Raw genomic sequence first — 26,950 nt, forward strand, 5'->3', positions numbered from 1 at the left:
TTTGCAGGTTTTAGGCACTGGCCTTGCTATGGACCACGGTTGGTCGCCGTTAAGGGGCCTGGTAGGAATTTTTCCACTTGGCAAATTGGCACTGGCCATTTGATTTTTGCCTACCTTGTAGCAATTGTCACAACTTTGTTAGCGTTGTGGTTAGACATTGTTTGACCTTGTGATGGGGGAGGGAGGTGTGGCCATCACCTGCCCCTCCAAGCTTGAGGGTATTCCGTTAAAGGAATCCAGGGGTGTTGATCTTGTCTGAAGCCCGGGTCGGGGGCTAGGGCCATGACACCACCCCTACAGGAACACCAGGGGGAGCTTGAGTTGGTATGCATCGACAGGGCTCCCCCTTCCGGTGGTTTACCCTTACCAGACTTCCTGCACATAGGGCAGGAGTCAGATCTAGTCAGGTCCATTCATTGCCTAAGCCAATACCACTCACATTCTGTAATCAATAAAGTTGTGGTCAAATTTGCCCAATAACATTAACCTAATATCCGTGTCCTTGTGTGTTATTTCTCAACGAGGGGGTGGCTTCGGGGTCTCGACATGCAAATCATATTGAAGCTTCCTTCCATTTGTTCCTCCTGCCCATGAAATTCCTCTTCTCATCTACTGAGAGCAAACACAGCAATGCCTGGTCATCTAAACTACTCTAGTTGTCACTTGCTGACATTTTCTCTCTCTTCTTCAGTTAATCCAAAGTGATTCTGCTATACTCAATTTTCTGTTTCATCACTATGATTGTATCACCTTTCTCCTTCAGTATTTCAGATCTTGTGGCAATTTTGATCTGCAACTGCAAGTCCATGGTTCTATGGTCATGGGTTCCTCCTCCCATCTTCCCATGGTGTGCCAACTTTGTTGTGGAGATCTTGGCTTGCATTAAGCCATATTTCCCTGTTAGATCCAAACCTCTCAACTTAATCTTAATGCCGGTGAACAAACCAGGATAGCAAAGGGAGGAGAGAAGGGAAAGTGGGAGGGGCAAGAGAGTAGTGCTTGTTCACAGCATCATAAAACATGGTTTCTGAAGCCATGGATGAACTTTAGCCTTTGTCTCTTGCATTTTATGTGAGACAAGGTCATCTAGGACCAGCTCAAGATATTTTGCTGCCTGAGGTGAAGGACAAGGTGGTACTCTATCCCAAGGCACACACAGAACTCAATTGGACAGGTAGCTGAATCTTACTCCAATCCTGGTGAAAGGACAGTGTCTTCCACTGCAGTTGAGGGAAGCAGGCTGGCGTAGCGGGTACAGAGCAGGCCACATGACACAGATCTGGCCACCCTGCCTCATTGTAGGGCCGGCCCCGAGGTCATCTATGAAACCATTCTGTCTTTAGCATTTTGATATGTGCTGGCTCATTCACACCTGCAGCTCATCAGGAGGTAGTGCCATCATCTTCAGGTGTCGAGCATGCATGTAGAAAGTAGCGTTTACTGTTCCTCTTTTGTATTCAGGGCATTCTTTACTAATCTGGCATATTTATTTAAATGCTAATTGATGCTTGTTAATATTTTTTTTTTCTGAGAGCCAAGGTCATAAGTGAGTTCCATCCACATTAGCATGATTGCAAGATCTCTTACCTTTTCCGGGGGAATGGTAATACGAAAAAATAAATAAATCTTCATTTTTAATATAATTTCTATTAGCAAATATATAAGGGGGGAAAGGGAGAAAATGCTAGGGCACTAATAAAAGAAAACTAGGTCACATCTTTGCTGTACAATTAAAGCATTATTATACAACTTTTAATAGTAATGGCTTCCTGCAAAGAATCCAGGGAACTATGGTTAGTCCAGGGTGCTGAGAACTGTTAGGGGACCTCCTTTCCCCTCATAGATCAACATTTCACAGAGTGGTTGAACAGTCAATTCCTCTTCCTAAGGAACTCTGGGAATTGTAGGTCTGTGAGGGAAACAGGGATCTCTTAACAACTCCCTGCACCCTTAATCATCTACAGTTCCCAGGATTCTTGGGGGTGTGGAGCCATAGCCGTTAATGGTGCTTTAAATGTCTGGTGCAAATGTGGTCTTACTGTGTTTTGGAATTTGACAGATAAATATTAAGCACATTTTCATTTGATTGATGAGAGAGAAGCTGATGTAGCTTGTAAGTTAAGTTGGGTTAGGCATCCACTCAGCAGCACCATTCAGTTTACAGACCAGGTAAGCTTAGCTTAACTGGTTTATTTAAGCCAGTTTGTTTAGTCCCTATGAAGTCAGCTTACATCCTGGCACATTTCTGCCTAATGACTGGGGTGAAGATCAAACTGTTTTGTCAGACGCAGGAGTGTTCACAGTTGAACTTCAAATTAGCTGTTTTCTTTCACACGTGCTCAATGTGGCAGCTTCCAGTTTTTGCCCCCATTTCAGAAGCTCCCTTTGCCTCATTTGGCTGCCTTCCGAGATAAAAGTAGGATCTCTCTCTCTCTCTCTCTCTCTCTCTCTCTCTCTCTCTCTCTCTAAAAACAGACTCTGTACCATAGGACCAAAACTGCAAGTGAGCAAACATTGCCACAACAACACTTTAAAATAGTAAATCAAATTTGTTTTCCTGTTTGCATTCAAAAGGCTAGAAAGGTAACTTGGAAAGATGAATGAAAGAGCCACTTTCTGTCATTTTCACTCACGTACCAGGTATAAGGTTTTCCGCAAAGCCTCCAAGGGGGAGGGGAAGGGAAAAAAAGCATTGAAAATTCTCTTGTGCTATTTTTGTCTTTCATTTTTTTATGACAACTTATTTGTACTTAAAGGAATCTTTCCAAAGAGCTAAGAAGCATCATTAAATAAAGACTGTGAAATGTGCAATATGGCTTATTTATTTAAATGTTAATTGGTCCAACGAACACTTCTAATTAGCTCTATATTTGCTTAGCAAAAAGTTTTACAAATTCCAATTGTGAAAAAAGCAGCTATTTTGAGCTGGTAAGCATGTTGCAGCATCAGCTATGATTTTTCTATAGTTCTCAGCCCTTGAAGGCACAATTTAATTTTTCATGTATGCATACTAGCAACGGTAAACACTTGCGAGTGTAAAGAACCTTCTTTAATTAGCTGCACAACAATTAAAGGATTCACAAACTAAATTGAACCCTGTCTCTGTGCTTACTAGCTGAATTCTACCACCTGTCACAACAGCACTTTGTTCAATCTGTTATGCAAAATCATTATAGCAATATAGCTGAGGAAAAAGAAGAAGAAGAGAAAACAGCAATTATTTCTTACTTTTCCCCTGAATGGGTTATTTTGGGTTAGATTCATGTCAGGTTCATTGAAGCTAACCTTTTGAAATCTCTAACAGCATAATACTTATATGGCAGGCTTAAAATTACTAGAAGACTATTTCGTTTTACCCTTTCAAGAGCAAGGAAGATACATTCTTAATGTAAGGTACTTTCCTCTGATCATTTGGGAAAGGAGAAAAAAAATAATTCAAATGCTCTAATTCTTATGGCAGCCTGTTATTTTTCTTCATCAGACAAAACCTAAACATGTAATAGGACAACACCCTCCTTTATTATTAAAGCTTGTTAAGTAATGTAGGAACTAGGAATTTAAAAATGCTATGGCAAAACGGCGTCTGTGGGGATTACTTTATTTTGTTTTTTTCATTGCTAGCAACCTGTCTTCTGTCCTTTGCTATCTGTTTTGGAAACTGAAGATGTTAAACACTCTCAGAATTGTGGAGGGGTCTACACTGAGAACGCGTTCCCCTGTTAACAGGTTTTGGGAAGAATATTAGTAGTTTATATGATGGTTCCTTATAAGGTCTTCTGTCAAAGCCTGAAAAACATTGCCCCTTAGCTGTGAGCGCTTTATTGAGCATTGTGTACAGAGTTTAGGCATGCATATTATTTGCATCTCCCCAAACATACTGAAAGTGCAATATATGTGTGTGTTATTAATGTAAGATGTTTGTGTGTAGACATAGATTTGTCCTAGAATGAACCCAGGACTATGAGCAGGTACAACCCTAAGCTATTTCCACCATCCTGTGTGGCATTTTCTGGACACTTGTCCACAGAAGCAGATATATGCAGATATAAACTATTGTAGCTCATCACACAAATACTTTCTCCTATATTAGCCAGATGCCCTCCAAATGTTTTGAACAATAACTCCTATCAGCTGACTGGGGCTGATGGAAGTTGTTGTCCAAACCAAAACACAGTGTCTCGCCATCTACGACACCATCACAGAAACAATAGGTTGCCTTATACGTTATGATCCCAAGGTAATATTTTTAGGATTCTTAAAAACCACAATTCCTGAAAATGACTTGAAGGTGGTGGTCAACTTATTAGCAGCTGCAAAAATAAATACTGCAAAGAAATGGAAAAAGAGAAATGTGGTGTTTTTTATTAGATTGCATTGAGAAGATGTAATTTATCACAACATTGATAAAATTAACTTTTTAAAAGAGAATTCAAGACCTGTGTGATTTGTTTGACATGTGGTTTCAGCCCTGCATCTCTGACAGTTTAAGTTGTGTGCACACACACCTGGGATTGTCACAGTGCACTCAGTAGGGTTTACTTCAGAGTAGATGTGTATATGATTGCACTGTGAATTAGGTGAATATCCCAGTTACAAAGATTTGAAAGGATTTTTATGACAGTGGAAGACTGCACACTTTACAGCGATTATGCTCATTATTATTATATTATTGCAAGTATTGTGTTCAGATGCAGAGCTGTACATTTGCAATGATTATGTTCATTATTTTTTATAGTGGATAGCTGGAATATGGAATTTATACAAAAGACGAAAAGGTGTATTTCCCTTAAATAGTGAGCTGAAAATTGATCTACTTGCTTTACAACATGCTAAAGCTATTGCAATCGTATGAATAGGTACTGTGACTGAAGTCAAAGAGTTTGCTCTTTGGTGAAGGGCCTACAATACAGGCATTTTCATAATCCAGGGTTATAAATGAATAGCTCTGATTATTCCAAGTGACCATAATTTTTAAGTCTTCCAATATTTTTAGATACTTGTCCCTCTGCATCATTCTGTGAAAATGGGCAAGTGGGTACAAGGGGGCCTTTTGAAAGCCTGACATATTCTCCATAAAATGAAATATAAAAGCCAAAGGTCTGAAGTTGTGAAAGAATGTATGTTTTATGTTCCTCCTAACTGAAAGCTGGAAGGGAGGTTGCCAGCTTGATAGTACTGACTTGTAAAATTCTTGGATAATTTGGCATTGCAGAATGAGAAATTCAGTCTTGCCAAATATGTCTTGAATGTACTTTTTCAGTTCCCATCAAAGTATCTGGCTTGTGTAGCATCAGTTGGTGACATATAGGAGGATAAATTTAAATGCAGTTAAAGAGATATTTTAATGCACTACCATATGTGGCATGACGCTTGACAATGTTGAGAGGTATTGAAACCATTTGTCAGCATGAATGCCACAGAATGAAGTAAGCTGAGGATTCCTATCTTACTGAGCTGTTTTTCATAGTTGCATTTCCATTCATGTGAGCAATGCAGCTAGGGATTGTTGATCTTTTCAATGAAACTTACCTGGAACATTTGTAGAGGTTACTGCAAGACTGCACTCAATAGACTTTTACCACTTGTGTTCCATTGCTTGTGGGCAGTTGGAAAAAGTCCAGAGTAATGTCTGGATCAGGCCTTAGATTGCCTCTTTGAAGTGAGACAGAGCATCACACACATTGTCATTAAATCCTACTTCAATGATAAAGGACTTCAATGATTATTCTAAATAAAGAGTGGTATAAAACAGGGCTGTGTTTTTGCCCCAACCCTCTTTGGCATATTCTGCTCCATGTTTTGCTCATATGCCTTCATCTCAACTGAAGATGGTATATACATGCATACAAGGAGCAACAGGGGTCTGTTCAACCTGGCATGCCTCTGTGCCAAGACTAAAGTGTGGTGGATCCTTATCCATGAGATGTTGTTTACAGATGACTCAGCCTTGACAGCACACTCTGATGAAGCTCTACAGAGACTTGTCAACTATTTTGCCCAAGCCTGCAGGGGTTCAGCCTTACTATAAGCCCAACGAAGACCAACGTCTTGGGTCAGGATGTCACCAGCACTCCACAGATCAGCATTGGTGATCACACACTTGAGGTGGTAGACAATTTTGTCTATCTGGGTTCCATCATAACTAGCAATCTCTCCATTGATGCAGAGCTGGACAAGCCTATTGGCAATGCAGCTATGGCAATGGCTCACCTCTCCAAAAGGGTGTGGGCGAATGTGATGCTAATGTCCAATACCAAGATGAAGATCTACCAGGTTTGCGTGTTGAGCATGCTGCTTTATGGAAGTGAGTTGTGGGCAACTTACAACCATCAAGAGCAACACCCCCAATGCCTTTGACATGCACTGCATCAGGAGGATTTTGGGTATCAAGTGGCAGGACAGAATTCCAAACAAAGATGTGCTCTCTCAAGCCCATATTCCTAGCATGTTCACATTTCCGTCTCAGTGATGTCTACACTGGCTTGGTCATGTCCACAGAATGAAAGAGGGCAGGAGCTCTATGAGAAGCTGGCTTCTGATGCTTGGTTGGTAGGCAGACCAACTCTGTGTTACATGTGACATGAAGGCTGCCATGTGGGAATCCCTTGCAGACGACCCCAGTGCCTGGAGATAGGTAGTCAAGTCATGTATCCATAGCAGTAACCAGAGGAGAAATGAACACTGGGAGGAGTGCAGATAGAAGGAACCATATGGTGCATCTTCCAAAGAAGAGAAGACTGAGAGGTGATATGATAGCCATTGTCAAATATCTGAAGGGCTGTCACATGGAAGAGGGTAGGACCTCTAAGCCAATTGATTCAAATTACAAGAAAGGAGATTCCACTTTAACATTAGGAAGAACTTTCTGACAGTAAGAGCTGTTTGACAATGGAATGGACTCCTTTGGAAGGTGCTGAACTCTCCTTCACTGGAGGTTTTTAAGCAGAGGTTGGATAGGCATCTGGCAGGGATTCTTTAACATGGTTATGCCTGTATTGCAGGGGGTTGGAATAGATGACCTTTGGTGTACTTTCCAACTCTAAAATGCCATGATTCTATGACTGAAGCTTAAGAAATTGGCAATTCATAGAGGTGATGATGATAATATTTAATGCTACTACTAATATTACATTTATGTAATACTTGCCAGCCAAGCATTCATTCAGAAATGCACATAGAGAGTGGCTTGCCACTTTGGAGCATGGGTCTAGTCCTCCGGGAAAGTTTCGATCTCCGCGAGGAGATCCAGATTTTCACTTTTTGAAATATGGCAACCTTAACCAACTGAGTAAAGAATCCCAGAGTTAAAAACTAAGTTATAGATTGATCTTGCAGGATCAATGCCACAACTTTGCTGTGCTTGGTGAAAGTAAACTGCATTGTGGGAAGACTATACCACTTATCTCCATATGAAGGCTTGGCAAGATAAAGTGGTGGTTTAAAAGCTACTAGCTGAGAGCTTCACTCTCCTTTCTCCAGATCACACTCCGTTAATAAACACAACCATGGTGGTAGTTGATTTAAGCAGAGGTTTGCCTGGGCCCAGACAGTGTGTTGTGGTGAGGGAGATCAGTACTTCTGTCAGTTTTCCATTGTGAAAATTAAGAAATCTTTTGCAAATCTGTACTGACAGCAATATTCTCCCTTTGCTGAGCTCTGCAAAGGGGTGATTGTTGGGTTTTGTCTTTTGAAGATTAAAGAAAAAAGGAAAGATCGACATTGCTGCTCAAGCCTACATTCCCCTTTCTCCTCCTCCCTTGATCCACCTACATCCCATCAGCTCGGCTCTTAGCACCTCCCTCTTCTACTCCTTCTGCCTCTGAAAACTTCTGTTTTCTCAGTGGGACCAGCTTTGAACCTCAGAAGTGTTAACTGACTCATTTCTGAAAATAATCTCTATGCAGAGAAAACGCATCAGGAAAACAGGTGCAAATCATGAATGGTTTTGTGGGAAGAAAAGTTGTTTGCCCTTTCATCTGATGCTGGAAAAGAGGGACCTCCCAAGGGTCCTTACTTTTCCATTGAAGAGAGATAAATTCTACCCTCTGCACATGTCTCTGAGGGTCAAGGCAGATGTTCAGTGCTCTGCACTTGTCAGATCAACTCCTAGGTACATGGGAAACTGCCTGATACTGAGTCAGACCATTGGTCAATCCAACCGACTGGCAGCAGCTGTGGGTCTCTCCCAGGCAAGAGTCTCTCCCAGCCCTATCTGGAGATGCTGGAGATTGAATCTGGGACCTTATACTTGCAAGACAGATGCTCCACCACTGAGCTATGGCCCTTTCTTGCAGGTAGGGGCCAAAACAACCGCAATGGGGTGTGTGTGTCCATGATCAGATCTCCTGACCTTAAATGATTAAGGCAGAAGGCCTTACCCCACTATCAAACCCCCCTATTAGTTTTGCTAGAGAAAAATGATGGGCTTGATGCAAGAATGTGTCCCCCATCCCACTTCCATGGGACTAATGGCAACTTCAGGGAGGGATCAGTTTCCATTGGGGAAACACTGTGTTTTGTGGAAGCACCCCAGTGCAGTGACACCCCACAACCACCTTGGAGAAGGGCTGTAACCCACTGGTAGAGCACCTGCCTTGCATGCAGAAGGTCTGAGGTTCAATCTCTGGAATCTCTGGATAATGCTGGGAGTGTCCCCCACCAGAAATCCCAAAGAGATTTCTGCCTGCCAGTTTAGACAGCACTGAGCTACATGGGCCAATGGTTTGACTAGAATCCCTTCCAACTATACAATTCTATGATTCTGTGACACTTAAGTTAAGGCAGCTTCCTGGCGGCTTCCTGAAAACGAATAGGAGGGGTGGAAAGAGGAGGTTTTGATCAGAGAACTTTGACATCACACTTAGTTTGATCCTTTGTTGTGAGGAGGTTTTCTGGCAGGTCAGATGGCTCTGCTTCTGGAATCCAGGGATGTGATTTGATTGTAGTGCAAGGAGCACCAGCTATTGTTTGTGCCATGCTGGATATTGTGGACCATCCCTAGGCACACAGCTGAAAACTCTGTTATGGCCACTTTAACATTTTTATTAACCCAAGAGAGGCAGATTGTTAATGTTAGTGAGAGGGAAGTATTTTTGTTATAATTATAGTCGATTTTTCTTCTTTAATACGTAGACATATATGTATGAAGGCATCATTTTCTGTTCCTCCCTGCATTCGTTACACACAGTTCTGTTTCCGTGTCGCTGCAGTTTGTCTTCTGCCAAAATTCATTGTTTGTGTGCCGTCCACTGTGGTGTGTTACCACAGGTTGCAGTAATGTTATTTTGCCCTTTTCATTTGAGTGCAAAGGAAGCACAGTGCAAATAGGGAAGGGCGTAATCAATTACAAAATGTTTGCAGACTGAATGTAGTAACAACAGTGAATACTGATTATATTTATTTCTGTTCTGGGCATGTGACATGGCAGCTTACAGTTTCACTCCCCAACATGGAATTCCTCCAGCGGTCCACAGGCTCTCAGCATGGAGGCCTCAGTTCTATTGTACACCCTGATCTATCCATATTGTGTAGGAGCAATCGGTCACATCTGTAAAGGAACACTATTTCTTTAAGTTCATGCCATGTATTTATTTATACATTTCACTGGGGTATGTCAAGTTATATCTCATCACAGTGCTTGATGTAATCTGAGGCAAATCAGATGCATGCATAAATGAATTAAGGGTTGCTTCCTTTACTGAGACAGCTTTGAAAGTCTTTGGGTTTTAGGCAAATAGTTGATATATCCATGACACCTGTGTCCACTGCATAAATAGGGGGGGAAAGCTATTTCCCCTGACTATTTCTCTCCCATAATGAATGCTTGTAGGGACTAAAGCAAGACAAATAGAAGCTTTCCCATGAATTATCAAATTAAGATCATTTTTAATCAAACCCTGAATCCTTTTCTCCTTCTAATTCCTCTATGTGGCCCCACAATCACCATAACTAGATATAAGAAGAACAACCATTTATATAGAATTCTGATTATCCAAATGTCTGAAATGCTCATGTAATTATTAGGTTGAATAATGTTATGCACTGATGCTCCATAGTGGGCACGACTGAACATTTACTGTTTCAAATATAAATGGTTTATGCTTTTATTTATTAAAAAATAAGCAGTGCAAGAACACTCAGGGCACATATCAATAAAAATCATTTCATTCCTCAATCTATCTATGAAGTCTTCCCTGTTCTGTAGTCCTTTCAGAGGAGGGTACAAGAGCTGTGAATAAGCGGTTCCTGGAAGAAGGAGGATTGCACCTGTTGTTGTTTGTCTGGACATTGCAAATTGATCCAGAGGTCTGAATAGAGTCTTTGGGTTGTATTCAACTAAGACCTACAGAAAGTAGACAATGTACCTTATTTAATTATTTTTATTTTATTTTATTTATAGCATCTGTACCAGGCTGTTCAGCCAAAAAGGCTCCCAGAGCAGCTTATATAACAATCAAAACAAGAGGCAGTCTCTACCTGCAGGCATACAACCTAAACAAACAAACAAAAAACACAGTACACAAGAGGAAAAGGAACAGGGAAGAGAAGATCAAAACCAAACTCAGGCACCAATTTCTGAACAGTTGTCCCCATAATGATTGGCTGGTACAGTTCAAGGGCAGGTGGTGCCTAATGGAACTGGGCCTCCAGCAGAGGTGAGGAAGGGAGCCCTGCTTTCTATGTCCCTGCTGAGGCAGACTGATGGAATAGCTGCCCCCAGATGACACCTGACAGGTGAAGGAGCAATCTTCAATATACAAAGCTTTCCAAGAAGCCAAAGTTTTTGTTCCTTTTTAGTTTTGTAGAATATTTAAATACAATTACAATGAACAAAAATTTTATTAAGTAATCCCCCCCCAAAAAAGCCCACCAACGTAGCCATTCAACCTGCACTTTCATCATTGGTTTCATCTGTGCATGTTATTGGTCCTTAAACTTTCATTTGATAAGAGTAATCTAGCCTATGTGTACAACACATATTTAAAGCATACGGCTCCCCCCCCAAAAATAATAATAATGGGAACTGTATTTTATCCTCCACAAAGCTACAATTCCCAACACCCTTCACAAACTACAGTTCCCAGGATTGTTTAGGATAAGTTGTGCACTTCAAATGTATGGCAGTACACACAGCCTCTGTTTATGAGAGAGCTTTTTTCCCCCTTGAAACACACCTATTTATTCCACTGACACCTACCACTGAGAGAGATAATCCACAACAGGCAACGTCGCTGTCAAACTTTGCCAACAAGCAGCTCATGACTCAACCAACAGATGTTTCAGCGGCTTAGGTCAAAGGGAACTTATGGACTTTGTGTGTCCCCCTCCCCGCATCTCTTTTGCTTCTAAAACGAATGCCAGGGATGACAGCACCAGGTACAGGCATTTGACCTAACCAGTAGTCGGAGCAACTGAACTGAGACCTGGAGGAGATGAAAAGGCCAAAGCATTAGTCAGTTGAGCCAACAAGCTGGCCACAGTCCAGCATTTCAGACAACTCACACTCCATTTGTATGTCTGGAGTTTTAGCAATAGTGTTGTGTACTTATTTGATGATTTCTTTCTGAGTTTACGCTCCTGACAGGTACCCCTGTGAACAAAATCTCGCCGGGCTACCTTGTATGAATATTTCACTCTCAATTCTGCTTTTGATCTTTGTTGCATATGTGCATTTCACATTATACTTAGTTTTGCACAGAATCACATTTTAAGCCCCTATGAAATGGAAATGAAATGATCAACATAAGTGTGGCAGTGGGGGGGCTTGCAGATTTAAATTGTTTTTAAATATAGGCAGATTGATTTGCAGGGGCTTAACCCTTTCTGCTTTCATCTTTTTTTTTGTGCATGCATGAGTTGCAAAGAGCTTGATCCTACAGTCCTGGCTGAGACAAATTCACACTGGATGATTACATATTATTATCATTTTTGTCTGTGCCATATGATGTTTTAAAAGAAGAGGAGACTATAGAATAGTCTTCTTCAGATTATGCAGGGGGTTAAATATGTTGCTCTTCCTGTCTCAACTCCTGTCACCATCTGTCTCAGGGGTAGGCAACATGGTGCCCTCCAGATGCTACAAGACTGCTACTCCATAGCCAGCAGGGCCAGCAGTCCAGGATGTTGGGAGATGTAACCCAGTAACATCTGGAGAGCACCACACTGACTATTCTTGTTCTTCTGATCCCATCCAAACTCCCTTGCACTTCATGAGACCTTTGAGCAAACTTCTGCCTTGCACAAACTGATCTTAGGAAATATTCTAGAGTTCTACAACAGAGGCCACTTCTCAATTCTTATCTCTTGCCTATGGTTTGAGAGTGCCTTTCTGCTTAGTTCTCTTCTGAGCACTTCATTCCAAAGTCTTAGCTTCCAACACCCTCTTCCTCAGATTACGCCCCTCAATGCATAAGAACATCGGAAGAGCCTGCTGGGTCAGGCCAATGGCCCATCTAATCCCCTATGAATATGCTCAGTCCTGTTTTCAAATAATCTAGGTTGGTGGCCATTACTGCCTCCTTTAGGGGCGAGTTCCATAGTTTATGTTTAACACAGTTTACCTATTCTATTACTACTATGAATAAGCTCTGCAAGAAAGGAAAGAAGCTCACATACTTTCTCCCTCGTCTAGGAGGCAGACACTTGAGCAAACCTCTGCCCTTTGCATCCCCTTTGCCAATGCTGCAGGTGAGATGAAAGTTCTCCCATTGTCTACCCTGTCTCCCCAAGAACTATTTGGGGAATCTGGAAACTTCCTGCCTTTCCACGTCCCCCAAAGTCTCCTATCCCAAGCCATTTTCTAGACCAACTGAAGGTTAACATAATTAAGGTAGAAATGAAAGGAAGGAATTTTAAAACTTTCTGCAATAATAATAACAACTGGAATTATAATGACTAGGAGTTTAATTATTACAATTGCCAGTGGCAGTCCCAAGATGACATGGGGTCATTATTTGCTTGCCTTAAGCATTGTGTTCTCTGATATGCCTGCACTGGGCATAACCCATCAAGCACTGTTGCTGCAGATGTTGGTGTCAGAAGTTCTTTCCCATGCACAGTACGTACTTGTCCCAGAGGTAGATAATTCCATTGGATCAAATGTTTACCATTAAAGCAATTTTCACTGCTTGGTAAAAAACCAAAAAAACCATGTAGTACTCTATATTATTCTGTTTTACATGCAAGTAAAATCTAATAGTTTGAACAAAATTATGCTGTAGCTCCCGTAGTGCACAGAAAAGGGTGGCATTGCTCACCTGCCTTCTGAACAAAGAGCGTTGCTGCTGGTTTCCGAGGGAGAGGGGCAAGGAGCAGGGAGCAAGACACACTGAGGATGGGGCAGCAGAGCCAGTCCAATGCTCCTGACACCAGGACCATACAGTGTCTTGCTCTCATGCCCTGCCCCACCCTTTTCCAGGAAGCATCAGTGACACGCTACCCTCAGAAGGCATGGGAGCAACACTAATCTGCCCCGCCCCCAGCACCTGGCTCCAGCTTTTGCTTTTTCAATTCATTGGCTGTTCTACAAAGTTTGTCATTTGGCTTCTAGTGGTCATATTATGATTACATTGTGATTAGTATGCTTTAAGCAAGAATGGCTGTCTGTAAATAGTTTGTTTTTAATTCCAACAGGTAAGGTATCTAAAAAAGAAAGAAAAACACATAGGTATTTCTGAAAGTTAGAAGAATTTTGAACATCCATGTCAATTATCCATTGCTTATTTTCAGCTAAGCATACAGTGAAAAAGGGAAAAGTAAATGAGATGTTGTCGAGTTATATGCAAACTGGCAATAAACTGACTGCATGGCTTGTCAGCTCGTTGCATCTGTTTTAATTTTGGTTAAAACTATTTTTAACAATAAATAATTTTGGCTTGTTATGAATTGACACCCTAGACTAACCACACTTGAATATAACATCATAGGCAATGCCGGAAAATATGATTAAGTCTTACACAAGAACTCCTATAGAAATTAATGAATAATTTTGCTTAAACAAAAAAAAATCAAGGGGAAAAAATTTAATCGTCATTTTTGTCAAATGTTTTCATTTAATGATGCTGTTGATCAGATGGAGCTAGCTCTTGGAAGTTTTACATTACTCCCAACAAGTTGTACCCATTATTCAACCTTTCATATTACCAAAACTGGATTTAATATATTTACAATATAATACATCACTGCCCATGCAGTATTTAATTCTTAATTTTAGTGATACTTGTGAATAAAAATTAACCAGCAATGCTTGACCAAATTATTGCACATAGGGGTAGACTGGATTGAAAGAAAAACAAAAGAATAGATCAAAATCCAGTGCAATGTCAGTTATGCTTCGGCTGATTGAGTCTAATAATCCTGTTAAGATGAATAGACCCTCCTTCCTGCTTCTGTCAAGATTTAACTATTTCAGCCATGTCTTTTAGCATTGCCTACATATCTGTCAACGAAGAATAGGTCAACCATACCGCCCTACTGTTTATTTATTAATCATCTGGCAAATAAACCATTCCGTATCCTGACCAGTGCAGTAATATTTGTGATGTAATTTGTTTGGATGCCCAAATGTCACCAGCGTTGATTGTAAGAGATAAAAAAAAAAAATGCACTTGCTCAGCACACCCAGCTCTGGGCTAAAATGTAAGCATGAAATCTCTGGTTTATTTTTGTAATAATGTTTACAGCTGCTTAATGACCCTGAAAAGGTTCAGGAGTCTGGCGCTCTGTATTTCTTAACAGGAGTATATTATCACATCATAACAACCTTAGTTAAGCCGCATCTCGGCTACAACAATAAGACTCCTATTTAACAAAATTTCGCCATCCATTCTACAAGGCTTTCTCCATAATACTCAATTCAAGTGTTACTCAGGACTAAAGTGGTCTTGAACATCTATGGGTGATAAATAATCTCTGCTCCCAAGAACATTCCTACTGGCTGAATGTAAAATGTAAAGGGTAAAAGGTGTGATTCTGCAGTTACTCAGAGTATTCAGAAATTCAAGTGGCCTTGATCTTCTATGAGAAGGGAAACACTGAGTAAAAGCAGTTGCAAATTTCCATGCATATAAGGGCAAGGGTGTCATTTACAGATGATGACAGGGCACTGCCCTGTTTTTCAGACCGCATGAGGTTTTCCGATCAGCTACAGTTTGTTGATTGTGTATTATATATGTTACAACTGTCTCTGTTTACTAAGGAAAGCTAGTAGTTTCTGGTATTTTCTGGTATCTTTCTAATTTCTGGTAATTGATCCTGATGAATTCCTATTCCACACCCCCTGCCATGTTCTGCCTTTTGGAGATGCTGAGCATTCATAGAATCATAGAGTTGGAAGAGACCACAAGGGCCATCGAGTCCAACCCCCTGCCAAGCAGGAAACACCATCAGAGCACTCCTGACATATGGTTGTCAAGCCTCTGCTTAAAGACCTCCAAAGAAGGAGACTCCACCACACTCCTTGGCAGCAAATTCCACTGTCGAACAGCTCTTACTGTCAGGAAGTTCTTCCTAATGTTTAGGTGGAATCTTCTTTCTTGTAGTTTGGATCCATTGCTCCGTGTCCGCTTCTCTGGAGCAGCAGAAAACAACCTTTCTCCCTCCTCTATGTGACATCCTTTTATATATTTGAACATGGCTATCATATCACCCCTTAACCTCCTCTTCTCCAGGCTAAACATGCCCAGCTCCCTTAGCCGTTCCTCATAAGGCATCGTTTCCAGGCCTTTGACCATTTTGGTTGCCCTCCTCTGGACACGTTCCAGTTTGTCAGTGTCCTTCTTGAACTGTGGCGCCCAGAACTGGACACACTACTCCAGGTGAGGTCTGACCAGAGCAGAATACAGTGGCACTATTACTTCCCTTGATCTAGATGCTATACTCCTATTGATGCAGCCCAGAATTGCATTGGATTGTTTAGCTGCCGCTTCACACTGTTGGCTCATGTCAAGTTTGTGGTCAACCAAGACTCCTAGATCCTTTTCACATGTACTGCTCTCAAGCCAGGTGTCACCCATCTTGTATTTGTGCCTCTCATTTTTTTGCCCAAGTGCAATACTTTACATTTCTCCCTGTTAAAATTCATCTTGTTTGTTTTTACCCAGTTCTCTAATCTGTCAAGGTCGTTTTGAAGTGTGATCCTGTCCTCTGGGGTGTTAGCCACCCCTCCCAGTTTGGTGTCATCTGCAAATTTGATCAGGATGCCCCTGAGTCCATCACCCAAGTCGTTGATAAAGATGTTGAATAAGACCAGGCCCAAGACAGAACCCTGTGGCACCCCACTAGTCACTCTTCTCCAGGATGAAGAGGAACCATTGATGAGCACCCTTTGGGTTCGGTCAGTCAGCCAGTTACAAATCCACTGAGTGGTAGCATAGTCAAGACCGCATTTTACCAGCTTCTTTACAAGAATATCATGGGGCACCTTGTCAAATGCCTTGCTGAAAGCAAGGTAGGCTACATCCACTGCATTCCCTTCATCTACCAGGCTTGTAATTCTGTCAAAAAACGAGATCAGGTTAGTCTGACATGACTTATTTTTCAGAAATCCATGCTGTCTATTGGTGATCACAGCATTCCTTTCTAGGTGTTCACAGACTGTTTGCTTAATGATCTGCTCCAGAATCTTCCCTCGTATTGATGTCAGACTGACTGGGCGGTAATTATTTGGGTCCTCTCTTTCCCCCTTTTTGAAAATAGGGACAACATTTGCCCTCAAATGTTCTTAGTTTCTTAGTTTGTTCTTAGTTTGCCCTCAAATGTTCTTGCCCTCAATTCTTAGGGTGATTGGTAAAGTTGGACATATACTTAGGAATATAATATCAGAATGATAAGTAAAACTCTCTTGTCCCTAATGCATATGCATACAGATGAACGCTGAGACATCATGGAGTACACAGCCTGCAATTTCATACCATGTAGTTGCCGGGATATATTTTGAACTGTTGATAACCTATTGCAGGGCAATTAGATTTTTCTAGTATGACTGTAATGAAAAGAACAAATACTCTCTTGGCTTCTAAATTGGCGGAAAATAGGCTATTGCGTAATAAATGAAACCAGCTTAAAACAGGTGGATAAGAACCTTCAGCAATGAAAAATAGTTGAATATGGGTGTCAGAGCATCGTTTACATGAGAACTTCAGGGTTTCAAGCTGATCTCTGTTTTCACCTGTGAAAACAATTAAATGGACCTTGGTGCTTATTAGGGATGGGAAAATAAATTTTGGGATTCTCCCCCTTGCTCCTTTTCCCAATCTTAAGTTCAATTCTCCAAATTTCCACATCAGTTTGTGATATTATTATTATTATTATTATTATTATTATTATTATTATTATTATTTATTAAATACTCATGAAAATTCACCAGCATTTTAGGGTGCATTTCTTCTAATCATAATATTGAATTTGATAAACAATTTTTTTAAAAGAAATGTGCAATATTTACTGTTATTTTTACTAGTACATGCATTTGTAAGCATACTTTACCTACGTATATGCATCCTTGTACACATTACTTGGCTTGAGAACTGCATTTGAAAATTTGGAGAAGTGTGAATCTTGAAGGATGACTGCCTATTTCTCCCCCATCCCTCCTAAATTTGCATGCCCTTCGCTTTAAAAATAATGGGCAACTGACCAGTGTAGCATTGCTATTGTTATTAGGAGGTGTAGGTGGTTTCAAGTAAATGCCTTGGTGCAAAAATGGTTGTATTTCAAACAAGGCCGGGACATGCACAATATAGCACAGCAAGCATTATGATTCATTCATTCTTCTGGAATATTAAGGCTGGGATCCAAAGAGGGTTGTTTTTTTTTTTTTTTTAAAGAAAGTCCAAGTGTGTAGGCACAGCCAGTGGGATTTTTGCCCTTGTTTTATTTGAATCATAGACCCCAGTCCATGTTGTATTACAAAGTGCTTTTGAAGCTCCACCACCCCAAGTCCCCAAAATAGATTTCTGGGCACCATCCAGAGCTGCTGTTTAAGAAACAGAAGTTAAAAGCTGCCTTGTGTCCTCCAGATTTGTTGTCCTGATCCCGGCATAGGTTTTCACCATTAGAGATTTCTTCTACGTGACAGTGATTAGATGTAAGTATTAATATTTCCCTGTCCACCACCAGAAGAGGTAAATGACATTAAAAAAGCAGGAAAATAAAGCATTAGTCCAGTGTTCCTGTACCTCAAATCAGCCTTGTAAAAAGTTTCACAGTCCAGTTAGCAAATATCCAAATATTCTTTCTTACAAGAATGTTGTTTTTTTTAAGTGTCGTTCTAGTCTCAGACCAAAAGCCCTGTTATGCAACAACCTTTCCATTGCAAGGGAATAAATCATCTTTGGCTGCTTACACATTTCCACTTGCTCTGGCTCCATCGTGCTCCTACAGGTGATTTTTGAAGCCAAGGGCCTGTGATGTTAAGCTGCACCCATAGGTATTCTGTAACTTCTTGAGAAATGCTCTTGTCCAATGTGCTTTTCCTCAAACCAGCTTCCATCGGGTTAAAAAACAGAAAGCTGAGGTGTGTTATATAGTTCTGGCAGCCTTTGCACCTGCCAAGTCAACAGCTTCAGTGAATTCGAGGTTGGTATGATGAAAGAAATCAGGCGTTGGAGGAAGACACCCCTGCTTTCTGTCTGATCTGTACAGCAACATAAGCATGCAATTTGAAATGCTGTGTGGGAAACATTGCTTAAGAGGTTTGTGGGGGGCGGAAATATTTGACAGGTGTTGGAAACCTGTGGCCCCTCTAGATGCTATTGAACTCCAGCTCCCATCATCCTTGCTCTTTGGCCATGCTGGCTCAGGCTGCTAGGAACTTCTGGGTTCCTGGCCCAAGATTTGGTATTTCAATGAGAAAAAGCGCAAAGGGATCCTAGGCGTGCCAAATAAGGTTTAAAGGCTGTTAAACGACAAAAAGCTGCACGAGCCACTGCAGAGAAAGAGGTTCCTTCCCTTAAGAGACTACTGGTTGCTTTGACAAAGTTTTATAACCCCTGCTCTGGACCAAGGAGGACAGCCAAAATGTTTTAAATTTGGAAATATGTGAAGGATTAAGTGGCCTATTCTCATGATGAAGGAATTTTGTCATTTTCATAGTCCAGAAAGACTGAAAGAATTTAGAGCGCAGATCTTAATGTGTGTTTTCATTGGATTGCAGAAGTTCCATTTCTAAGTGCTTCTCAGAAGTAACAGTTTGTACAGTTTTAAAATTGAGTTTTTATTGATGCACCCCCCACCCCCATTCCTTGAATGGAGGAGAGAAAATGGCAAGGAGAGAAGATTATTATTAGGGACAATTATGCTGACCAGCACGGAGCGCTCCTGTTTAACAAACAGCTTTGAGTTCTAATTTTCTGCAGCACACAGTTTGTAGGTACCATTTGTACTCATTACTGTATATTGAGAAAGTTATTAAAAATACTTAAACTTGTTGAAGCTTCCTGTGACACCTTCCCTGGCTTTTAATTGGGTTTTATCGAGTTCTAGAAGAGAGCTCTTTTAAAGCTAATCAGAGTCCCTTAGATCGCCTCTTTCCCCCAATTGCGAAATGAAGACGGTTAGCTAAAATCAAGCAACTTTTTTCTAACCATGAATATCTGAATGATCTGCGTGACAAATTAAGGAGGTAATTTATGCCTCTTTAGATGGGTACCATTTTCAGATGATGGAGGAACAATTGCTTTGTAACATAAGGGTTAAATCTTAATCTCAGAGGTTTGCAAAGCTGCTAGTCGCAGTCTCCTTAAAATTTAATATACCTCGTTAATGCTTACTTGCAAACACTGAAGGATTTTTATGATTATAATCATGTGTTACAGCACCTAGTACTGTTTCTAAGCCGCATACTAATCAGCTTAATGAGATATTACTGCACTTTTTGTTGACTAAAGCAAAATCCTTTTTATTGTTCGAAAGCTTGTCCTTTACTTTATTCCCCCCCCCAAACATTATCTTGTTTTATTGTGTACCAGTAAATATCATGCCATCTCCCCCCCTCCCCACCCTTGGTCAAATCATAAAAACATCTTTCTCATTGTAGAATGTGGAATTTATTGAATATGCTTAATGGGACTGAAAGTTTTATAAATGGATTTCTATTTTTGTTTTTTTAAAGGGGAAGCAAGCAAGATGCATAGCATTTCTCTCTTATATAGACTGGAAAATGTAAACAGGTGCCATTTCACAGGGAAGGGGCTGAACGAAGTTGAAAGCTGAGCCTGACTTATTTAAGAGTTAGATATTCAAACTGATGATGTGTTCATTTTAATATCCTAATTAATACATGCTGTCAAAAAGTATGCAGGATGATAAGGCACTGTATAATTAAGCTGAAACATAATCACAATAGTACACTATACACTTGCATATATATATATATATATATATATATATATATATATATATATGGTATGTATGTATGTATGTATAGAGGCATTGATTGAAGTTCTTTGATATCTTTGGGTGCACTTTGAATGCAATCAGTTTTTCATAGGTCTAAATCTAAAAAAATCCTTCGTCTTTTCAGGGATGGAGGAAGCTAGTTTGTGCCTTGGCGTTTCTTCAGCTGTGTCCGAAGCTGATGCCCACCTCAACAGCTCCATCCTCAATGGCCAGTATTCAATGAGCCAGAAGCTCCACCAGATCACATCCCAGCTGAGCCATGCATTCCCAGAGCTTCAGAATAGGCAGAACCCCGATGAAAAGACAGCAACGCTCCTAGAAGACAAGAGCCACATGTCCTTAGCAAACCAGCCCATCAGCAGTCAGATGGCCCTGTTAGCCAACCAGCTTAGCAGAGAGGTTGATACTAGTCTGAACGGGCGGGTCGACTTGCAGCAGTTCTTGAACGGACAAAACTTAGGCATCATGTCCCAGATGAGTGATATAGAGGACGATGCCAGGAAGAACAGAAAATACCCGTGTCCCCTATGTGGGAAGCGTTTCCGTTTCAACAGCATCCTGTCACTCCACATGCGCACCCACACAGGGGAGAAGCCTTTCAAGTGCCCCTATTGCGACCACAGAGCGGCTCAGAAGGGAAACTTGAAGATCCACCTGCGCACTCACAAGCTCGGAAACCTCGGCAAAGGCCGCGGGAGGGTTCGAGAAGAAAACAGGCTCTTGCACGAGCTGGAAGAGAGGGCGATACTGAGGGACAAGCAGATGAAGAGCAGCCACCTGCAACCAAGGCCTGACGTCAAAGCACATCCGCATTCTCAGCCTATGCCTCTGGCTAATTGCAACCTGTCTGTGCCCACTAATCACAACACCCCCGACATTTCCAACCCTGTTCCCTCTCCAAAGCCAGCCAGCGTACAGGAAGAAGTGGTGGCAACCGCCGCTGGTTTTAGGTGCACTTTTTGCAAAGGAAAGTTTAAGAAGCGGGAGGAGCTTGACAGGCACATCAGGATCCTTCACAAGCCTTACAAGTGCACTTTGTGCGACTTTGCCGCGTCGCAGGAAGAGGAGCTGATCAGTCACGTGGAGAAAGCGCACATAACTGCTGAATCGGCTCAGGGGCAGGGCTCGAATGGGAGTGGAGAGCAGGCTGCGAATGAGTTCCGGTGCGAGGTGTGTGGCCAAGTCTTCAGCCAAGCCTGGTTCCTTAAGGGCCACATGAGGAAGCACAAGGATTCATTTGAGCACTGCTGCCAAATCTGCGGGAGGCGCTTTAAAGAGCCCTGGTTCCTGAAGAACCACATGAAGGTCCACCTGAACAAGCTGTCTGTGAAAAACAAATCTCCCAATGACTCAGAAGTCCCTGTGTCCATCAGCAGCATGTCACAGGAAGCTCACGCCAACTTGTACTCAAGGTACTTATCCTGTTTGCAAAGCGGCTTCCTTCCTCCTGACAAAGCGGGTCTAAGTGAGCAGAATCAGACTTACAACAAGGGGGACTTGCCCATGAAAGAGAGGGAAATGCTGGGCAAGCTTCTGTCCCCTATTGCTGGCATTGGCCATAGCCTCACTGATGGGGACAAGCATTCTTTGTTGGGCTGTCTTAACCTCGTGCCTCCTCTCAAATCCAGCTGTATAGAAAGGCTCCAGGCTGCAGCCAAGGCAGCCGAGATGGATCCTGTAAACAGCTATCAGGCTTGGCAGCTGATGGCAAGAGGCATGGCCATGGAGCATGGCTTTCTGTCTAAAGAGCACCAGATCCAGCGAAGCCACGAAGACACTTTGACAAACGCCGGCGTTATGTTTGATAAGGAGAAGCGGGAGTATGTGTTAGTAGGAGCAGATGGCTCCAAGCAGAAAATGCCTGCTGATTTGGTTCACAGCACTAAAATGGGCAATCAGAGAGACTTGTCAAACAAACTAGACCCTTTGGAAGGCAGTAGAGATTTTCTGTCTCACGGCATGAACCAAGGGCTCGATTTCAACATGCAGAGCCACAGCAATGTGAAAGAGAAGCCAACCGAGTGCCCCGACTGCGGCAGGGTTTTCAGAACATACCACCAAGTCGTCGTTCATTCCAGAGTCCACAAGAGAGACAGGAAGGTGGAAGAAGAGATCCTTCAGGGGAGCATCGAAGAGCGTCGTGGGTCAGGCAGTGACCAGGAGTCTCAGTCCGTCAGCCGGTCGACAACGCCTGGGTCCTCCAACATTACTGAGGAAAGTGGAATGGGTGGTGGCCTCTCTCAGACAGGAAGTGCCCAGGAAGACAGCCCACATCCTTCTTCACCTTCTTCTTCAGGTATGCCAATTTTAATCTTTCTCCCCCCGCCCTGCCCACAATCTGGACTAATTTATATAATTCTTCCAAGCTTTCCCTTGCCTGCACATTCTAATAAGATAGCAATGCCTCCCATCAGATTGCTAAAAAGATATCATGTTCAAAGCCTGCAACTTATTCAAAGCATTATCCTTGTATTATTCTACTTTTTTATTCCATTTTTCACTATTACTGCTAAGTTCTCATCCTTACAGGCTCCCACTTTCAAGTGAAAGGGTAATATAAACTCTTAGCAACATTTGTCTGAGAAGGGATCAAATGGGTTTGTAAGTTTGTGCTCTGGAAAATGTTGTTATCTCATTGAGGATGAGGCTACTAGTCATGATGGCTGTGTCCTGCCTCAAGATTTGGAGGCGGTTATATCAATTGCTGCGGATGAGTAGGGAAAGTGCTGTTGCCCATTATCCTGCCAGTGGGCATCCTATTGGTGCATCTGGTTGGCTACTGTGTAAACAAGATGCAGGACTTAATAGGCTCCCTTTGACCTGATCCTGCAAGGTACCTTCTTTTGCCTTGATCATACACACACTGTTAAGTTCAGTAGGATTGCTCTAGCTATATACAATGTGTGCAGCTTCCAAACCACAATGTTTGTTTTTTTGCTTGTATATTAATATGCTAATTTGGATATATGCAATACTATCTATTTAATGTAGAGACATTCAGCCTGTAGATAGCTACATGCTGACTCCCATTCACTTCTCCATTAAGCCTTCCCTGAAACCCTGCCCTTGCTGCCTTTTGACAAGGCCATATTCAGTGGTGGGACACGGTTCATTTATGTGACTAATTGTGGTGTACGTTCAAGGCCAGAGGCCAGGAATACACATGGTTTGGGGACATACGTAGAGTTGAATGAAAAGCTATATGTGCCCCTATTGCTGCCCTGTGGCTGTCCACAGGCTGCACACTCCTGAGCTGAAAACACACACACACACACGAGTAAGGATGAAATGATTTCTTTAAAAAAATATTCTGTTGTGTTTAATGTCAACCTGCTGTGTACCAAACAGGAAAGCAAAATAATATTTCATTGAAGCTATCTTCAATATTGAGCTTCCTTGGCACTCTTTTTTTTTCCAAAGCAAAAAAGAAAGGTAAGATTTCTGGCTTCATCTCTCATTTCTCGACTCTTGAACTAATGGATAGTAAATTGAAAGTTATATCTTCAGCCCCTTTATAACAAAAGCACCTCACTAATATTGTAATCATTCTGCAGGCCTAACAACAGAGGAAATCATGCCATAACAAATACTCTGTTACTAATGGCAACATTGATTTCTGCAATCAGCCATTAAGTCTAGAAAATGAAAGACAGTTTGAGAGACCTTAAGGCATTACATTGCCCACTGTTAAAGATCTGGTAGCAGGCTGTTGAAGGCAATTCTCTTCAGTCTCACCCCCTCCCTTAGTTTCGATAAATATTTTAGTATTGAAGGCAATCCACTGTTACAGTTATTAAGTAGATGCCAGTTTATTTCTGTTGTTCTTGTCATGCTCCAGTATCCTCCGTTTCTAAGGCCAGATTAATATGAAAGAAAGTGCTGGTTTGGGGTTGGCTTATAACAAACCAGTAAAGAAACACTTTAAGACACATAAATCTGTCCTCTGCATTCCACAGATTCCTATAGTGCTTAATGCTGTTGTTTAAATACCCATGAAACACACTGACTACTCTTAGAACTGTAGCCTCATTTACAATTTATTAGTGGTGAAACACATTTGAAAATCCTGTGTGCGTAGGAAACGAGGAAAGCAGGAGAGAGCTGGTTTCAGTTGTTTGGATTGTTTTAGGAGGATTGAAAATTCAATAGGACAACATAAAGATTTTCTTCTCTACATAAGCTGAACTTGTCAACATTCTAAGCATAAAAAAGTAGTTTGTGCTTTTTGCTGCTGCCACTTCACTGCGAACAATTTCCTCAAAGGTTGGCCAGCATGTTTGCAGCATTTGCTTTAGAATAATCACCTGAAAAACAAGTCACCTTAGCCATTTTCGAATCTGCTGCTACCTTTCTTGTGAAAGCCATAGATAGGAAGCTTTTGACAACCTGTGCAAAAATGCGAGAAATCCTCTTCATGAGGTCCATTTTGTTTTTTGTCTTCTGGACTTTTGAAATCTGCCTGTTTGCACATCAGCCCTGGCATGTAGATCTCAAAACTGCCATTAAAACTATGAATGATGAAACCAAGCAAGCTCTTTCAGATTTTGCCTGTTCTGCCAAACAAAAGTACTAATGGAATATTTGGTCCTAGAAGCAGGATCAAATGACTTAGGCCCCAAATATCTGAAAGACCTCTTCTGCCCGTACAGGACCCTCTTGGGCGCTGAAATCAGCAGAGGGGGCACTCTTGGTAGTTATTCCACCCTCAGAGGCTTGGGGGCAGTGGCGAAGCTGCATGCTCCGCTACCGGGGGTGGAGAGCAGGCAGGGGCGTGGCTGGCGCCCCTGAGGACATGGTATGCCGCCCACGAGGGCATGGCGTGCCTCCTGCAGGGGCGTGGCATGCATTCTGGGGGCGTGGCATGTGTTCTGGGGGCGTGGTGACCAGCACGTGGGGGGTGCATGCCATGTGTCCAGGGGGGCCGCTGTGATGGCACCCTACCGGAATAGTGGTGCCGGGGCAGTCCACTCCCTCTGCACCCCAGTTCCTCCGCCAGTGCTTGGGGGGAGATGGAGATGGCCCTTCCCTGTGGCAGCCCCTATGCGGTGGCACTCCCTCCCTACAAAGGTGTGTTTTGCACCTTCATTATACAGTTTTTGGAGAATGCTGAGCACATGTCTATACCTTGGCTTTTGAAACTTGAGGTGTATGTTTTAGGACCAACCTTATTTTTATGGTTGGAAGTTGTTTTAAATTTTTTTTTTATTGTGGGAGCTTAGGGTGAAGGGTAGGGAAACAAACACACAAACAGCAGCAGGTGTCTAGACCAGCCCTGCAGCCAATCTCATTTAATGATCTCCCGGCTTGTTCCCATATAAGCAATGCCTCCAGCTGCCCAAGCATCATCTGTATGAAAGTGGGAGAGTCAAGACAGATGACTGATGCTCTCTTTCTTTGCCCAGTTAGCTCCTGGATACCAGTTGCTGGAAATCTCAGGTGCCCTACTTGTAGGCTTCCCATAATAGACACCTGGTTGGCCACTGTAAGAACAGGATGCTGGACTGGATGTGCCATTCGCCTGATCCAGCAGGGTCCTTCTTATTCCCCGCCAGGAGTACCAGCTTGGCCCGGGGTTGTGGGCGTGATGATGTGTGCATAGCCCTGGCACCAAAATTTGTGGGTGCCCAGTCCCTTCATGGGGAATTTTGTGGGTGCTCAGGCACCCAGGGCCCTAGGGAGTTGGCACCTATGTGCCCACTCTTTGCCTTCCCGTGTTCAAAATTTGTGGTTTTATGACCCTGCATCCCTCTCCAGTTCTCTCCAGTGAGCCAAAAGTTTGCCAACACTAACCAGAAGCAAAAACTATCTGTTTGTCTTTAATCTTCCTTTATCTCAGGAAATACTGTAAAGTTATCGCTGTTGTGTTGCTCTCACTTTCAAAGTGGAACCTGCATTTCTGTGCCTTAGTCAATTCATGTTGGGTTTTTAAATTAATTTTTTACTGTTTATAATGATTGAAGCACCATAGGTTCAATGACATTTATTCCAAACTTGCAGACTTATGTACTGAATTTTGTTTTCAGTCGTGTGAGTTGGATGAATAATTTCTAATTGTTTTCTTTGTTGTCTATGAATAGAAATGCAGCATCCAAATGATGAGGCATGTCATTGATGCAAGATGCCAAATAGTAGAGCGTTAACTTTTTTCTTGCTAAATGCAATAATGTTCTATTAATTTAACCTGGAGGGGGAAAAATTCTCTACTACTCTTTTACCCACTGTAAGGTTCCCAAAGAAATAGATTTAAATCGTTGCATAATTATTGCTACTTATTGAAGATAAACCTGCAGAAAATAAAGGAAGTCTGTGATTCCTAAAGTTAAAGCAAAAGAGTCACTGAGACAGCCATTAAGAAATTACTACAAAAACACTGTTTAACCAATTTCTAAGCCCACATAACAATGTCTCAGAACTTAATTTGCATCACTCGATTCCTTTTTTGTTGCAAACTGGGTCAGTAGGGCCTGAGAAACTATTTTTTTTCCAGATCTTAACCAATGAATTCTTTTTTATATAAATTGGTGCTCTTAACATGATAGTAGTTCTGAATTCA

At 41.9% G+C, this 26,950-nt stretch overlaps 1 protein-coding gene across 5 annotated transcripts in view; it reads left to right on the forward strand.

Moving 5' to 3' along the window:
* The window catches only part of ZNF536 (zinc finger protein 536), a 443,894-nt gene that overhangs the window by 184,746 nt on the left and 232,198 nt on the right, over positions 1-26,950 (forward strand). For all 5 annotated transcript variants that reach the window (XM_053400278.1, XM_053400281.1, XM_053400282.1 and 2 more), the window contains one exon: positions 20,522-22,693. In XM_053400278.1, the coding sequence (XP_053256253.1) occupies positions 20,524-22,693 (2,170 nt within the window). In that variant the 5' untranslated portion in view covers positions 20,522-20,523. The remainder of the gene's footprint in view (positions 1-20,521; positions 22,694-26,950) is intronic.

This window comes from Podarcis raffonei, chromosome 8, assembly GCF_027172205.1.
Source record: "Podarcis raffonei isolate rPodRaf1 chromosome 8, rPodRaf1.pri, whole genome shotgun sequence".
NCBI classification, from domain to species: Eukaryota; Metazoa; Chordata; class Lepidosauria; order Squamata; family Lacertidae; genus Podarcis; species Podarcis raffonei.